General features: G+C 39.7%; 1 protein-coding gene across 3 annotated transcripts in view; it reads right to left on the bottom strand.

The window, feature by feature from the left end:
• Nucleotides 1-1,837: 1,837 nt before the first annotated feature.
• DNAJC27 (DnaJ heat shock protein family (Hsp40) member C27) overlaps nucleotides 1,838-17,940 on the bottom strand; it is a 52,113-nt gene continuing 36,010 nt past the window's right edge. For all 3 annotated transcript variants that reach the window (XM_078149818.1, XM_020983955.2, XM_020983956.2), the window contains 2 exons: nucleotides 11,452-11,612; nucleotides 1,838-5,409 (listed from right to left, as the gene is read on the bottom strand). In XM_078149818.1, coding sequence (XP_078005944.1) covers nucleotides 5,277-5,409; nucleotides 11,452-11,612 — 294 coding nt within the window. In that variant the 3' untranslated portion in view covers nucleotides 1,838-5,276. The remainder of the gene's footprint in view (nucleotides 5,410-11,451; nucleotides 11,613-17,940) is intronic.

The following is a 17,940-nucleotide window of genomic DNA, read 5'->3' as shown; positions in this document are numbered from 1 at the left end:
ACCACATATAACATGGGCAATAATCACTCTTCAATCAATTGGTTTTTTTTTCCAGTGTGCTTGGTAAGGCCAAACTTTTATGAATAATTTTAAGAGACAATTCTGTTACATTCTGGAGCTTAAGCCATCAATCCACTAAGGGGAGTATCTGGAGGATCTTACTATCTAGAGAATTTCTCTTCAATTTACACTTTGCCCTAGATATTCTTTATGACTGTGGCAAATATCTTTGGCAAAAATATCTTGTTTTATTACTCTTGATATTAACAATCAGGGGGCTATGTGCTCATAAATCTTAAATTTTAAAAATTAAATTTATTTCCATACACTGCGGTGAAAAGTATCTTAGTCAACAAGTAGAATTGACTGAATTTTCCAATTAATAGGTTAAATGATTTATCTAGCAGATCAATCACAGAACAGTAATTTTACTAAATGCCTACAGTGTGCCTGGTACTATGCTAGGTGCCTGGGATAAAAAGAAAAAAAAATCCCTTTTCTCTAGGGCCTTATATTCTAATGGAGGAGACAACATGTGTATATATTAGAGTAAAAACACAAAACTATACAAGGTAGATACAATGTAATTAAAGAGAACACTAATAATAGTATCAAGAGTAAAGATGACCCTGTATTAATGCAAGGACCTATTCCTCTGAACTTTCACTCATGAGCACAACTGTTCCATCAAATTTTTCAAAGATTTTTTAAGTTTCAGTATTTTATCAACCATAAATCTTCAATCTAATAAACAAAGCATCAACCTCAATCCAAGCATTTAGAAAGAAGACTCGTAACAAACTTCACATTCTTCAAGGTAACTTCAGGCATGTAAAACAAACCTAATGGGATAAAATGGTATTTCTTCCAAATTTTGCACACATAGAAAGTAAAAAGCTTCAAAGTCAATGAAAAATTAACATTTGAAAACAAAGCTTTATTTAAAATGTAGCTGTTAAAGTAATCTAATATAAAGAAGCAGTATATAAAACCACAAACCTCAAGTTGTCTCCTATACTAATAAGGCATAAAGTAAGCTTGGAGAGTCAATACATTTTTAAAAATATCACAGACTGAAATACCAATTCCCATAGACTAAAAACACAAACTTGGAAAGCAAAAAACTTCCAATGTGTTTAAGAGGGGATAGGTAAGTGACCAAGTACAGAATCCTTAGGGTTTGTCTGTTTGTTTTTAAATAAATGGACCCGTTATTTAATGGATTAAGTTCCCTCTGCTTGGCATAGATTCTACCAGCCTGATGACCACAGGTTTCTCTACAACTTTTCCATGACCCATGATGGCTATTATTAAGACAAATTCATGCCATAAACTGAATTTTGAAGCTCTTTTTCTTCTTTTATTTGAAAATTTAGATCTTTGGGTTTTCTGGGTGCTGACTCTCCATTGCTTTTGTTATTAACTTCTAGGTTCCCCATAGTGTCTTTCCTCTTATATGAAGACTTCTCTCGTGCAGGTACCAGTTAACTGGATTATTTTACTCTGTATGTTCCATATAACCTGGACAACAGATCATCCAATTTAGGAAAACCAAATAGAAAACAGCACCTTCTGAAAAGCTCAAAGCGCTTTAATAAGTTTATAATAACATAATGGAGCCAATTGCTGAACAACCATTTATTAGGTGACTAATAGGTGCAAAGCACTCATGACTATTATTCTCCCTATTTTACAGATGCAAAAATTGAAGCATTGTTTTTTGGCCAAGGATGCACAACTGTAACTGGTTAAGTGTTGTAGTCGATGACTTAGCCCACTGTGTATTTTATTAGATGCCACTATGGCACGCACAAATGTAGAATACAGACAAAACTAATGTGTTTGAAGTTTGGCTTTACTTTATAAAAATACATAACTTAAAGGCAAATAACAATCTCCATTCAAGACATAAACACTTGCTAGATTAAATATTTTTAGGTATTTCATTTCAGCAAAAAGAAAAATAGGTAAACTCAACCTAAAGGTTATGCATGACATTCACATTTCAAGAGGGAACAATACCAGAACGGTAGTCATCACAGAAAATGCTATGACTTATTGGTACGTGTCCATTGTCCAAAAGAAATAATTTGTATCAATATGGCCTTTATTTGCATGGCTTGAAATCGCAGTTTGGTTTGCTGGAAAAATTTGATTCATGAAACATCAGAAACGTGATCTCTTTCCCTACCTAAAGTAAGCATCTCTAAATTGGTTTCAAAACAAAACATTAAACTTCTATGAAGTACGAGCTATGCTTTCAAATTCCTATATTTTCCTTTTCAGAAAACTGGTAATGAAAGGCTTCTTGCTAGATCTTGTCTGGCTGAGAGTTGAATAAATGATATACTCTGTTTGACAATGTTGACAATGGTACTGAAATGGAGAAATATTGAGAGCTGAATTAGTCAGAATATCAAGTCAAAAAGAATATAAATGTTAAGGTATTTAGGTATGTTGTTAGATTAATGCAACATCTCTCTTGAGCTTTGTAAACAATTGCTAAAATATTATATCCTTATGACCTAAGAAGGAATGATTTGTTTTCCAATAATAACTGCATTAAATTATTATTTTTATCCTTATCCTCTATGAAAGACATCAAGTCCTCTGAAAGAAACCCAACTGGCTCAGAACTCTCACAAGGTTGAACTAGTGTATACATATTTTCAGCAGGAGGTTGTTAGATTTATACTTGGAGGTCTGCAGGTTTTCCTAATAGAAAAAGAGTTTAATAGCCAGTACTTGCCAAACTATTATTTCATAGTAAAACATGCTCTGTTGTTCCTTCAAATCCTGTTCAAGGACCACAGTAGTAACTGCCAGGATCCTGAGCTTAAAATAAAAAAAAAAATAAAAAAACCCCTCCAAAACATAAAAGGACACAGAATCTCAGTATGTAGCAGCTACATTTCTGAAATTGCTAATTGTGGAAAACAAAGACTTATAAGACCTATGGCTCAAGATTGAGTTTTAAATCTCAATGAGCTGCACATTTGCACTGGAAAGATAACAGCGGAGATGCTCACTGGAGTTCTACCTGCCACATTTAATCACTCATGCACCGAAGCTGGGGTAAAGTGACCCATCTATTATCACATCAGAAATGGTTGGTAATTTTGCTATTTATATTGCGTCAAAGAAATCAGTATGCTCTATTTATATGGCAACTGGCGAATGACAGTACTAGAAGACTCCTTTATTCATCTGATTTTAGTTCTTTTTACAAATTCCAACACTACATTTATTTAAATATGATAAAGACATATATTAAGTGCATGCCAGGCCCACAAGGACTCTAATTTGGCTAAGGGCCTGTTACACAGTTATACTATGTCAGCGACAAATATGTGTAGCTCAGTGAGGTGAGGCTAGCTACAGGGCTAAAGGAAAACCTCACACGAGTAAGTTATTTTAAAAGTGCTGAGACTCTCAAACTGGGACTGAGGACCCTGTAATAAAATCTAACCCTAGCTACCTGAAAACATATCCAATCATACCAAACCCATAATTGTGGGGGGGAGGAAGTAAAAAATAATCTTTAAAGCATCACTAAGATAACAACATCAGAGGCTGGGAGTGATGCTTTGGGTTAACTAAAAACAGAGCAAAATGCAGCCCGACTCTAGCAGCATGAAAATATGGCAGCTTTAAGACGGATGCTGCTACTAGGCTCTAACAGCTTGGTCTGTCTTTCCCCTTAGTATGTAAAGTAATTTCTTCGTGACAAGTCTAAAGGACCAACTATTTAAGCTTTCTGTACAATAAATGTGTCTATAGACCGCAAAGGCCCAGTTAAACCATTTTTTTTAGCAGCCAAAGAATATGAGGCATACTCATAAAGTAATCAGATTACATAAAATTATATGTGAAAATCTTTATTACTTTGTAGCAGTACTTTGTACGATGAAGGGGATGCCATGGTGGTGAACAAGATGGTATTCCTCTAGGCAAAATTAATGTTTATTTACTGTTTTTTAATAAATATTGCTATATAAAAACTTGAATCCAAGAAAAAAATGTCAAAAAGCACTTCCCTCTTCTCTCCTAACCAGACACAAGAATCTCTTTTCCATTATCATCCCAACATTCCATACCAACCTAACCATTACCTAACCAACCTAACCATAATCAACCTAACGATTCAGACTGGTTAATTGGTTTGGATAGCATGCCTAAACTAGAGGATGGAGAATATAGTAACTAGAAATATACAAGGAAGAGAGAATGATGGTGGTAGCTGAAGAGGAAAGGAGAACTGTCACAGGAAGAGGAGAAGAGGGGTAGAGGGAGAAGAATTTATGGTTGCTTGCTTGCCCTTTCCCTTTTCCACACATTTATGGAGGAAAAACTTTCAGGCTTAGTTGGGTGTTTTCCCCAAAGGGTCAGAGGACATGCCCTGGGCAAGGCTGGTCTCTGCTGTTTAGAGATGTTGCTGCTACCAGGATTTATGGATGTGTGCCTTCTTTTCCATTATCTTTGGCCTCTGGTTTGATCCCTGAACAACCAATCCCGTGATACTCTCCACTGGTACTAACACTGACCAAGAGATGACATCAGTAACTATGCTGGAACAGGCAGCTGTTGTCATTCCTAGAAGTCAACCTGTCCTGGAAGGATAGGATTTCTTCCCCAGTTGAGTGGCTGGACATAGTGAAGGGAGTGCAGGCTCATGAGAAGGAGAGAGCTGCCTTAATTCAGAAGCAAATCAGCCCATTTCAGTGAAACCAAAGAGATAAATGGAATTCATTAATTCTAAAATGGCAGTTGAAATACCACTCAGAATTCCTTTTTCAGAATTCCAGAATTTTTTTACTTTAAGAGTAAAAACAAAGAAATTCCTTTATGATGTCATATCATGAGAGAATGTTCTATTCCCTGCTTTCATTCGTGATTTATCACTCAGGTGATGAAACAAAGTAAAATATAATTGAGAGGTGACTCTCATCCCCTGGAAGCCAGATGGCCTCACCTAAGTGAAGTGTCTATGACATGATACTACCACCATGCTTATAAGTAAAGAGAAGAGAGTTATCAGACTGTTTAAAAATGGGCAAATAAAAATGAGTGATATGAATCATAGCTCTTCACACCTGAAAACAATAGCACATTTTTCCTTGAAAATATTAAAAAAAAATAGTGATGAGAATCTGAAATTGTGTATGCACAAATGGACAGAGCAACAAGCCTTGGTGAGGTCTCAATTGTTTTTCTCTCCAGGGAATGGAATTCTCTAATGGAGACAAATACTTGTCTGTTTTCCGCTGCATTCTAGATTATTTGATGTTTTTCAAGAGGGCAGTCCGCGCATTCACAACTGCCTTGAAGGCATCTTCACTGCCTGGAGCCATACACTTGTCAGGGTGGAGAAGCACAGCAAGTTTTCGGTAAGCTTTATTCACCTCATCCCTGGGGGAAAAGAAGATAGTTGTTTGTTATTAACATGGTGAGCCTTCAATCATTTTATTTTGACTTCCAATAATATTTCTTTCAGATATATTTTTTAATTTAAATCATTATCCCGGGTGAAAATGATTTTAAAAAACTCAAGTAGGCAGCACAAAGTAAAACAAAAATAATTTCATAATAAAATCATGTATTGTGATGGTTGGGATGCAGAGTGAGGCAGCACAGGGTAGCAGAAAGGACCAGGGGAAGACTTGTGTTTGAGACCTGCATTTGCCACAAACTCACTATGTGACTCTGGGAGAAATACTTAATCTTTCTGGGCATTAATTTACTTATATAAAAAAATAAGAAGGTGGCATCTCTAAAGGTATATGGTTAAGTAATTAGAGTGGGGCAGAGTTAATCAGGGAAGGCTTTGTGGAGCTAGATTCTGAAGGAAGTGAAATTCATGGATTAGCAAAATGGTAGAGATTTTGCATTTCACTTAGGTTAACAGTAAGTACAAATGTACAGAGACTAGAATGAATAGATTGTGGAACAGGTCATGCAGGTCTGTGTTGAGAAGCAATAAGAAGTAATGTTGCTCTGCAGAGGAAGAACTAGGGGTAGGCAAAGTAGACAGCACCCCAGGGTACAACATGCAGGGCTGCAGTGAGAAATTCTTCTGAAAGGGATTTCATACAGCTGAGCACATTTCTAATGCCTGATAATTTCATTCTTCTCTGCACAGAGGCCTTCATTTGTGGAAGGCCAGACCACACGCTGCAGTGAAGGCTCAAAAGCCAGAGTCTGATGACTAAGACTGTGAGGTGAAGACAGAGTAGACCCTGTTCTGAACCACCTTGGCCCACGAGAAGCAGAGGATTCCCCAGCAGCCATCAAAGCACCAAGGATGCATAGACTCAGCCACACAAATGGAGTTTTCCAACATTCTCTGCATTATGGTTACTGACCTACTTTCTCCTAGCCTCTGAGATTTTGCTGATGTAAAGACATATTGATACTCACTTGGCCTACTCTTCTGATTTATGCTTCCTCTCCCCCCAACTCAGAACCTCCTTCATCTACCCTGGGAGATAACCCTTCTCTCAGGTTGGTGTCTGCCTAACTGTTAGCACATTTTCACAATGTAGTATAGTAGAGAGCATCCTACACTCAGGAAAAGACTGAAGTTCAGATCTCACCTTTACCATTTATTAGCTGTGTGTGACCATAAGCAAGTCACTTAACTCTTTGAGTTTCAGTTTTCTCCTCTGTAAAATGGGGATAATAATCTTGCACATCTACCTCACAGGATGATTATGATTGGAAAGTACTTCATAAATGTTACAGCGTGATTCAAATGTGAGCTCCTATTGGAGCCTGTGACCCGGCTCCCGAGAGCACCGGCGCCCCCCGGAGACTTCTCTTAGTCGGCAGAGGACTTACTTGGGCCCTGGGTTCAGTTCAAGTTGTTCAAGGACCTCCACCCTCAGGGACTCTCCACAGCCTCAGCCAAGGTGGCCTTGGTCGTGTCTTGCACAGTGAGGCAGACTGTCCACTGAATCACCTCCTACCTTATTGAAAATAGCTCCTTATTGAACAACGTGTGTGGGTAAGGGTTTCTTTCAGGAGCTAGAAGGGACTTCTGACATTCCTCTAAGGATGAAAATTGCTCACCAGATTATACGATAAACAAGTTAATGTATATAAAGTGTTTTGCAAACCTTAAAGTACTATATAAATGTTAATTATTATTACCTTTTATCATGTGCTAGCTCCCGTAAGGACAAGGGACCATGAAAAAATATGCCAGCTTCTTCCATTCCCTAAGTTGGAACTTGAGATGGAACACTTATGATCTGGTAGATTAGTTCTTGAAGTGCTCAGCTATGCCCATATGCACTGAATTAGTCCAGGCAGATGTGAGTATCAATAAATGTGTTTGCACTTATCTGATAATATCTGATATCAGGTTCCACATTGTTATGGCAAAGCTAGTCACACGATGAGGGTAAAGGATATACTTAAAGGTATCACGTCCAACCTAACCTTGTTGTATGGAAACCCATCCTGTATGGACTAACTTGCCACTATGGATATAACTCTATAGCCCCAGAGGCTAACGTCATCATATGTTTCATAGTCTACCTATTTCTGACTGTTGAGTTTGTTTTTATTTTACTTTATTTATTTATTTATTTGCTTGTTTGTTTATTTTTTTTTTTTTGCTTTTAGGCTCAGGGTCACACAGCTAGTAAGTGTTATGTGTCTGAGGCCAGATTTGAACTCGGGTCCTCCTGAATCCAGGGCCAGTGCTCTATCCACTGTGCCACCTAGCTGCCTCAGACTGTTGAGTTTGAACTGACAGGCCCACAGGTGTTGTGAGGCTGAGCTCTGGTGGAATCTGGAAGCTTCTGCCAACTTTATGGACTTGTTCCTGGTCCAGAGATCCGTACTAGCCCACTTTTTAAAAATGATGAGTGGACACCCACTACAGTTTGAGCCTGTGACCCAGGAGACTAAATAGATCTATTTAGATCTAAACAGAAACCATTTTCAGGTTAGCCAAAATATAACCCATCAAAATAATTTCCAGTAGTATTAGGGATCAACTGGCTGGGAAAGAAGACTGAGAGGTCAAATGAATAAGAGAACCAGAAAAGAGGAGTGATTTGGAAGTTAAGGGATGAGAAAATGTCCAGGAGCAGGGAGTGGTTAACAGTATAAAAAGGAGCAGTAAACTCAGCCAAGGAGGGAAAAAACCATATTTAGCTGCTAATAAACTGATGGTGTTGGTGAATGTGGAGATAACTGCAGCTGAATGGCAGGGTTGGAAGCTAGTTGGCAAAGAGTTGAAGAATAAGAGGAGAACAACTGGAGGCAATGAGTATAACTGCCTTTGCCTATGAGTTTGGCTGTGAAAGGGAGAAGAAATACAGGATGATAGCTCGAGAGACAGGAGGATAAAGTAAAAGCTTTTTTTAAGAATAAGGGTGAGGTTGGCATTTTTGTAGGTCACAGGGAAGGAACCAATGGATAAAGAGATATTGAAGATGAGAAAGGAAATCACTCAATGGACAAACTCTCAGAAATATGACAGGATGGGATCAAAGGCACAAAGTAGAAGGGCTGGCCTTGGCAAGGAGAAGGGTCACCTCCTCCTCACAGACTATGGCAAAAGAGAAGGGGGTACCAGGTAGAGAGGTGTGGATATATAGTGTTGGGAAGAAAAGGGAACTCAATTTTCTCAATAAGCAGGTGGTAAAGTCCAGCTAAGAACACAGGGATAGGGGTAAAATAGAGAGCATGAGACTGACAAAAAGAATTAAAATAGCTACTTCAGGAAGCATTACAGAAATTTGAAAAGGATAGATAACAAGCATTGCTGTGCACAGAACTCTGTGGTGGTTTGTGACATTTTCCAATGACAACAAGCAGCACAAAAGTCAAAGATGAGAAGGTAGGTAGTGAAGATAACCAGAGTTCAGATTTAGCAAGGCATAAGTGGCATGAGGACAAGGGGAAAGGGATTTAAGGGGAGAAGCCCCTGAATAATCAAACTGGTCAACCAAAGGGTCAAGTATTTGAAAGGAGGAAAGTAAAGCTAAAGAAAAATTGATAGAGAGGGAGACCAGGGCAAAGTGGAAATGCAGGAGGTCATGGTATCAATGAAGAATAGGCTTAGGCAGAGTAAGGCAGCAGTGACGAAAGGGTAAGAGGCTACGACTAGAGATAGAAATTTCAGAGCTCAAAATTGTGGAAGTATCACAGTTCTGGGGGGAAGAAAAGTTTATGGTATAACCATCCCTGTGGAAGGCTGAGGTAAAGGGAAGATATGACATGGAAGCTGAGGAGGTTGATGAACTGGAAGCCAAAGTCTTGAGAAAATATCATCATATACGTGTACCGAAGTGTCCACATCTGAGGAAAAGGCTGGGGCACAGGAGAAGACTACTGCCAAGGAACTAAAGAAAGGATGGAGAGTGGCCCGGAGATTGGTAGATCACAGGATCACAAATTTAGAACCAGAAGGACCTCAAAGGCCACCCAGTCCAACCTCCTCATTTTATATCTGTGGAAAAAGAGGCCTGGCAAGATTAAGTACCACGGCCAAGGTCACCCAGGTAGGCAGGACGGAACCTAGGCCCTCTGATTCCAGGGTAACTACTGTTTCTGTGACTTAGTAGCACATAGTACAGTGCCCAGCACACAGCAGGCACTTAATAAATGTTAGCTGGCTGACTATAACAAAGATCTAGACAGAATGAACTGCACAGAAGGAGAGCTTGCCGCGAGAAGGAAGTTTTTGACTTGGCAGATATTGATGCTGAATCACAGGGATAGGGCCAAGGGTAGGGGAGAGTTTTCTCTGCATAACTGGGCGAAGTACTAGACAAACCTATGATTGTGACTAGGGCTTCTACTCTCTAGGGTCCTATGATGACAGGGGTAGGGAAATGGGGAAGAGAAATGATGTCCATCTGTTCCTTCTACAAACACCAAGAAAGAAGATAATGGGCCTGCAGGTAGACCAGATTAGACATCTGGATCAGTAAATAACTATTGATACGGTCCTTAGGGACCTAAATGAATTCACATTTGACACCAATTCCTTTGTCTCATTGACCAATGGCAGGCTATAATGCACACCCAGGAGATACCTTGAAATTGGAACATTAACTTGGCTCCTGGATGGGCCTGGTCTCTGAGACTCTGATCCTAAGCAAGATCTGGTAGTGAGAAGCCTGGTGTCTGGATACTTAACTATATTTACAGAGGGTTACAGCTAAGCAGAGAGATGTGGGTAGTGCCTCCACATATAATAGCAGGTTCTGTGACAAGAAGGCCCTCAAAGGCAGGTAGGAAAATTAAAAGGGCAGTGTCATGAAAACCCAAGGTGTATCCAGGAAGAGAGGGTGAACAACAATGACAAATGCTGCACAGAGACCATGAAGATGAGCACCGGAAAAAGCCAACAGATTTTGGTAATTAAGACAGTAATAGTAACTTTGGAGAGAGAAATTTCTGCTGAGTAATGAGGTCATAAATTAGATGACAAGAGAATGAGAAGTCAGAAGAGGAAAAGTGCAGGTAATGAATACAGCCATGCCATAAAAGGACGAACTGATAGAACTAAGGAGGCTTTGCCTAGAAAACAGAAGGCTTAGGAAGCAGAGAATATTTCTGTTCTAGTGTCTGAAAGACCACCATGTAGAAGAGTGATTTGACTTTTTTTCTGCTTGGCCTTGGAGGGCAGAACTAGAAACAAAGGCTCTAAATTACAGGGAGGAAGATACAGTTAGTCTTGATGTAAAGAAAAACTTCAAGGCAGTGAGGTGGCACAACAGATAGAGTGCTGAGCCTGAAGTCGGGAAAACTTATCTTCCTGAGCTCAAATCTGGCTTCAGACTCTTCCTAGCTGTGTGACTCTGGGCAAGTCACTTAACCTTGTTTGTCTTAGTTTCCTCATCTGTGAAATGAGCTGGAGAAAGAAATGGCAAATCATTCCAGTATCATTGCTAAGAAAACTCCCAAAGGGGTCACAATGAGTCAGGCACAACTAAAACAACTGAACAACAACAAAGAAAAACCTCCTCTCTATTAGAGCTGGAAGCAGCTTCCTTGGGAAAGAATGGGTTCCCTTTAAACAGAAATCTGGACCAGAGGCTAGACAATCACTTGTGGGGGAATGATGGTTAGATGTAGATTGGACTAGATGGCCTCTTATATCCCTTCTAACTTAGATTCGGTGATTAATGTTTAATTAGGATTCTCCTATCAATTTGACCAATAAGTAATACTGGAAGGAAATGTGGCAGAGGAAGAAAAGATCTGGGTTCCAATTTCACCTCTGATGGTCTGTGTGAACGAGGGGAGCAAATCCCTGACAGAACCTCAGACAACTAACTCTTTAAAATTCTATGCTGAAGAATCTTAGTCTGTACTGGTCAAGTTTCCTACACCACTAAAATCACTGGTCCATCAAAACCCATCTAATATTGAATTGGTTAAGAGCCCCAGGGTGGCACCCAGCACCAGGGATCCTGAAATACCATTTACCTTGTGGCTCCAGGTTTGACTCCCAACATATCCCAGCTATCTTTGCTATTTCGAATCCTGCGAATGTTATCAGCTTGCTCTTTGGTGAAACTTATGCTGACGTTTGTTCCAGGACGTTTCCCACCATTTTCACAAAAATCAACTATGGCAGAATAAAACATCTGTAAACAAAGCATTATAAAATTATCTTAGGAAAACTAGATTTGGCACTAATTTACTATGCCAAGGAAACTTGTTAAAACCGCTAATCATCTTTATAAGTTATAAATGAAGGTGCTAAAAGGTAAATATCCAATTGAGAACCACAGACAGTGGGGGGTCTCCCTCTTCAACCCAGTCCACCAGCAGAAAAAGGTGCTGTAGGGAGCCCTTCTCCCTAACTTTTCTGCCAATGTCACTGTTTCCTTTCCTCCTCTCCAGCTATCCCTAAGAGGAGGAGACCAGGGCCTCTGCTTCATTCCGACCCTTAGACCTTCTTCTCCCTTCTAAATGGTTGTGGACCTGGCTCCTCTGTTGTTGTTCCTTCACTCCTGAAGAGAACCAGTGACATCACAGGGTGATGACTTGAGCATGAACTGGATTTAAATGAGGCAGAGCTGTGCAAAGTTGTAAGCCTTACTCTTACCTCTAGAGTCATCGAAGTCCAGTGGCAAGACAAACGTGAGGATGCCTGGCAATGGCCTGGAATGCACTGGCCTGGCTCTTCTAGACCTCCCTTGACATCCCCAACATGGCTGTTCAGAATGCTTGGATGAGCAAAGAGTCACCAACTACAATCCTTTTGGCAATATGGAGATCCACTGGATCTTGCCATCTGCCTTGCGCTATACAGTAAGGACCATCGAGGCTTATCATCTACTCTGTCACTATGACTTCCAAAACCTCAGTCATTGCCATATGATCTGCCAATGGCCTGTAAAGACCACCAGGATTTTCCATTTGCCCTGCATCTAAGTCTTTTTATATATGCTTCCCCTAATCAGAATGCAAGGTTCTTGAGAGCAGGGATTTAATAAATGCTTTTTTAACATGTTAATTTTTGTCATTCTAAAGCAGGCCTGCACAATCTGCGACCTGACAAAGGATTTCAGGCAGCCCACGAAAAATGTATAGGAAAACATACTCTACATTTTTTGCCCGGGCTATCTGAAATCCTTCACTGTGCCTGCAGGCTATAAGTGGCTCGTGGGTTGTAGGTGGCGCAGGCCTGTTCTAAAGTTTGCAAACAACATATAAACATGAACGTTTCCATATACAGTGAAAATCAGCTAAAGAATGTATTAGAAGCTGCCTAGTTCTAGCATGCACAGCAGATGACTTCAGAGTACTTTGTCTCAAAGCTGTCCTGCTTTTCTGTCTGTCTCTCAGCCTTTCCTTCTCTTCTCTCCTGCTCATTTAAAAAACAAATGTATGTTTTATTGACAACTTTTTATTCCCCCAGTATCACTATCACTAGGACTCTGCTTCCTCTTTCCTCAACCCAAAACAAAAAAAAAGCTGTCTCGTGCCAATAAGAATAATCCAGCAAAATAAATGTGAACTTCGTCTGTATCTAAAAGTGCTAATCATTGGTCTTCTGCAGTCGTCACTGCTCTGAGTCCTTTCCCAGTTGTTTTCTATTATAATGCTCTAATCATTGTATACATTGTTCTCCTAGTCCTGCTTACTTCACTTCGCACTGGTTCATACAAATCTTTCCAGATGCCTCTGAAACCATTCCTTTCATTACTTCTGTATTCTAATAATACATTATTCTACAATAATTTGTTCATTCACTCCCCAACTGATGGGAATCTCCTTATTTTCCAGTTTTTCACTAACAAAAAATGTTACTATTAATATTTTGGAACACAGACACCTTTCTTTGATCTCACTGGGAAACAGGTCTAATAGTGATATCCTTGGGTCAAAGGAATGTATACTCTCATGACTTTTTGGTATAGTTTCAAACTGACTTCTAGAATGGCTGGAATAATTCAAGTTTCCACTAATAGGGCATGAGTGTACGTACCAGAAATGCTGCTGCAGACGCTGTTGCTCGCCTAGAATATTGCAATTGGTTTCCGTGCCTCAAGTCTCTCTGCACTCCAGGTCATCCTTTACTCAGTCTCCAAGTTTTGAATTCCCTTAAGCGTAGATCTGACCTTATCACTTCACTACTCAATAAACTCCACTGTCTCCCTAATGCCTCTAGGGTCAAACATAAACTCCTCTATTTAGCTTTTAAAGATTTTCATAGCCTGAGCCCAACCTCTTTCTAGCCTCACTGTAGGTATTACTCCCGTCCCCAGATTCTATGATACAGCCAAACTGGCCTTTTCTTTATTCCTCACACATGACCTTCCATACCTTTGTACAGCCTGTCCCCTATGCCTGGAAAGCATTCCCTCCTCACCTCTGCCTCACAGGACCTTTCTCTTCAAGATACAGTTGAAGCACCTTCTACTTGAAGCCTTTGCCTTTCACATTACCTCAACAGCTAGCACCCTTACTCTCAAATGGTACTAAATACTTCTTAGTATTTATTTGTATTTAGATGACTAGGTGGCATAGTAGATAGAGTGCTGGGAGTCAAGAAGACTTGAGTTCAAATCCAGCCTCTGAAACCTCTTAGCTGTGTGACCCTGGGAAAGTCATTTAATCTCTCTCAGCTTTGCTTTCCTCAACTGTAAAATGGGAATAATAGCAAAGATTTCATTTATTCTCATTCTAGGCAACTCTATAGACTTCAGGTTGTATTTATAGAGTGAGTACACTACAGTAATGAAATCATAGGTTCAATCTGCATCCCTTCTAATTTTAAGCGCATTAATTTTGTTTATGCAAAACTTTTCAATATTACATAATCAAGATTATCCATTTTATCTCCTGTGATCCTCTTCTACTCGTTTAGTCAAGTATCCCTCTCCTATCCACAGTTGTGAAATTTCCTGTCCTGATCCTCTAATTTGTGAACCTTTTACATCTAAGTGGTGCATCCATTGGCAGCTTATTGTGGCATAAGAAGTTTGTCTAAACCTCATTTCTTCCAGATTGCTTAGCATTATTCCTAGTAGCTTTTTCTTACATAGTACATCTTTATCTCAGTAGTAGGGGTCTTTGTCTTTATCAAATACTGTATTGCTATGTTTGTTCCTGGATCTTGTGTACTTAATCTGTTGCCCTGATCAACTTTTCTGTTTTTTAACAAATACCAAATAATTTTCATAATCACTGCTTTGTAGTAGAATGAATGAATGAAAAAGAATTTAAGTATTTGCTATGTGCAAAGTGCCATGCTCAGCACTGGGGATACAAAGAGAAAAGTAACCTAACCCCCGTCCATTCACTCCCAATGAGTTCACACTCTAAAGGAGAGAGACAACAGTGCAGGAGTTTCAGATGCAAGTCAGATGAAAGACCCAGAGGTCCTTGGGGTACATGGTAATGCATTATTTTTGTGTCATCTTCATTAATAAAACATGTCAGTTTCTGCTATTGAACCATTTTGTAGGACCAAGGACTTTGGCACAGAGAACTTTCTTTTCTAGAACTTCAGTAACTGTGGCTGCTGAGGCCGCACAGCTGCAGAGGGATTTAGTTGTCAGGCTGCTTCCTCACAGAGGTTATACTTCCCAAAAGGACAGCTACTGGGATAGGACACAGGGGTGGAATCTGCGAGGCCACATGTGGCCCTCTAGGTCCCCAAGTGTGGCCCTCTGACTGAATCCAAACTTCATAGAACAAATCCTGAAGGGACCAGAAGATAGGTCAGAACTAGAGGAGAGAGGAAAATTGGCTGTTCCTTTTGGGCTTACCAGCCTGTCACTGGAAGTTAGATGGCATCTGGCAGAGGTGGTGGGAGGCTCCTTCTTCACAGGGGTTGCTCTCCTACATGATTGCTGTGGTTTCCAGGCTGGAAAAAGAGCTGGTGGTTCAGAGGGTGCTGCTATCCCCAGGGCTCTTGGGCACACCTACCTATCACTGATTGTTGGTTGGCAGCTGCTATGGGTGGTAGCAGGGATAGCGGGCCCCTTCTCCACAGTGGCTGCTGCCCTGAACGTGTGGTGTGTGGTGGACAGACTGGACCACCAGCTCTGGGGGGGGGCACTGGCATTCCTGGGGCTCTTAGGCTTGCCATTGATAACTGACTGGCATTTGATATAGGATGTGGCAGGCCTCTTCTCCACACAGTTTGCTTTCCTAGGTGATGGCATTGATGGCAAGACTGGAACCAAAGCTGGTGTTACGGAAAGGGCTGCTGTTCCCAAGGCTCTTGAGCTTGCTTATCCTTCCATGGCAGTTGGCTGGCAGTTGGTGAGACAGGGATGGTGGGTCCTTTTCCCATGGGGATTACTCCCTTGGATGATGGGTATGGCAGCCATACTGGAATACAGCCAGTGGTATGAAGGGTGCTACTGTTCTCGGGGCTTTTAGGTTTACTTGCTTGTCCATGGCAGTTGGTGTACATAGTGGCAGAGATGGCAGGGCCTTTTCTCCATAGCAGTTACTCTCCTGGGTAGTAGCTGGGGAAGTTGAGTGGAAGTAGAGCCAATGGTCTGGGGGTTTGAGATGTGGTACTGTGAAGCTTTCTTCCTTTCTACTTTCTTTCATTATTTTCTTTGAGATTCTTGATCTTTTTTTTTTAGAAGAATTTTGATATTTTAAAAAAAATTCTATAAAGACTCTTGTGGTTTGACCAAAAACTGTTTAAGCAAATTAATTTCGATAGCAATGTAATTTGTATTGTATGGTCATGGCTTAACCATGAGCAATCAACCTCCCCACAATTATTTAGGTCTGTCTTTATTTCCTTAAACAGTGTTGGATAATTGTATTCATATAATTCCTGTATGGTCTTAGTAGGTGAACTCATATATTTTATATGTTTTGTAGTAATTCTGAATAGAATATCTCTTCCTGCTGGGTTTTATTGATGACATACAGAAAAGTTAATGGTTTATATGGCTTATTTTTTCTTTTTTAAAAAATAGGCTTTTTCTTTTTTTTCATTCTACACTTGACATACATCAATTAACAAATATTTTCATATAAAAATAACAGAAAAAGAGGCTTGTACATGAAATGGAGTATTTCTATCACAAACAACTTGTCCATTTTAAAAAGCATATGACAAATTCAACATGTTTGAGAAAAACTATAATGCTTATACCTTCCTCCAAATTTCCATCTATTTTCTTCCCAGTTTTAAAAAAATTCTTCAACAACTCCTTTCTTTGTCTTTACATCATTGTTTCTTATTCACTTGCCAAATTCCTTCTGCCATTAAAACAACAACAACAGCAACAACACAACCTTTCTCCTGTGACAAACAAGGACTGGCAAACAAAACAACTCTGCATGCTAGCCATAGTGGAAGATGTTCATCTGATTCTGGGTCTGATTTCTATAATCTCTCCATCAGCAGACGGCAAGCATGCTTCACCATCAGTCCTCTGGAGTTGTGGCTGACTATTGCACTGACAAGAGTTTTTAAGTCTTTTGAGGCTCTCCTTCTTTAAAATTATGTAGTCACTGTAAAAAATTTTCTATTCACTTTACTCTGCATCAAGTCATACAAGTAAGTCTTGCTAGATTTGTGTAAATCCTTCCCTTTCTTCATTTTGTGTGAAAACAATAATAATACTCTATTACATTCACATGCCACAATTCGTTTAGCCATTCCCCAATCCACAGGCTATCATTTCCCTCCACCCAAAAACAAAAACAAAAAACATTCCATGAGCAGCTTTGGAAACAGCTCTATTTTTAAAGAGTCCCCACTACAAAAAAAGATGCTAGCAATCTAAAAAAACTAAACTAAAATAAAATAAACACTGTCTTTATGTACCATCTGAAAGGACACAAAATAGACTGGTTACCTCCCTTTCTTGACAATAGCATTTCTTATAAGATTTTTATTTATTAGTTTCTGAGAACATTTTTTCTATCTGATAAGCATAAGATTTGCATTGTTACAGAAGAGTTATGGAAGGTTCTAGGACCATGTTAATGTTATGAGTTTGAACCACAGAGCTTAAAAGCATCTGTAGCCACTGCAGGTGGATTATTTCCTGTTAATGTTGGGTTTCAAGGTTGTTTGGTAGGAATATTGACTATGAAGTCCTTTTCCAGCCCACTTAATTTGGAATAAGCCTATTGTGGTAAATGCTTGAACTTTTAAAGACAAAAAATAGACAATACTCACTGATATTCATTTAGTTACCAACTTACTAAGAATCGTTGACTCAAAAGAACAGATTGATACAGTAAACCTTAGCAAATCACTGACGGTTCTGAAAGATAAATATCATGGATGCACTTTCATTCCCTCTCTCTGAGGCTATGATTCTGGGTCTACTTGAGCCCTATGTAGGCATTTTTTTTCTTGTGCAGGAATTCGGAACTGTACCACTCAGGTATGGAATTTGACAAAGCTCTGTCATGGAATGGTTCCATGAGGGGAGAGGAAGCCCCAGAATACATTTAATTTTGCTAGCTAAACACTCA

The sequence above is a fragment of the Phascolarctos cinereus genome, unplaced genomic scaffold (assembly GCF_003287225.1).
Source record: "Phascolarctos cinereus isolate Bilbo 61053 unplaced genomic scaffold, phaCin_HiC Scaffold_2;HRSCAF=192, whole genome shotgun sequence".
Classification (NCBI taxonomy): domain Eukaryota; kingdom Metazoa; phylum Chordata; class Mammalia; order Diprotodontia; family Phascolarctidae; genus Phascolarctos; species Phascolarctos cinereus.
The sequence above is the reverse complement of the archived record's forward strand: the minus strand, read 5'-3'. Positions and strand labels throughout refer to the sequence as shown.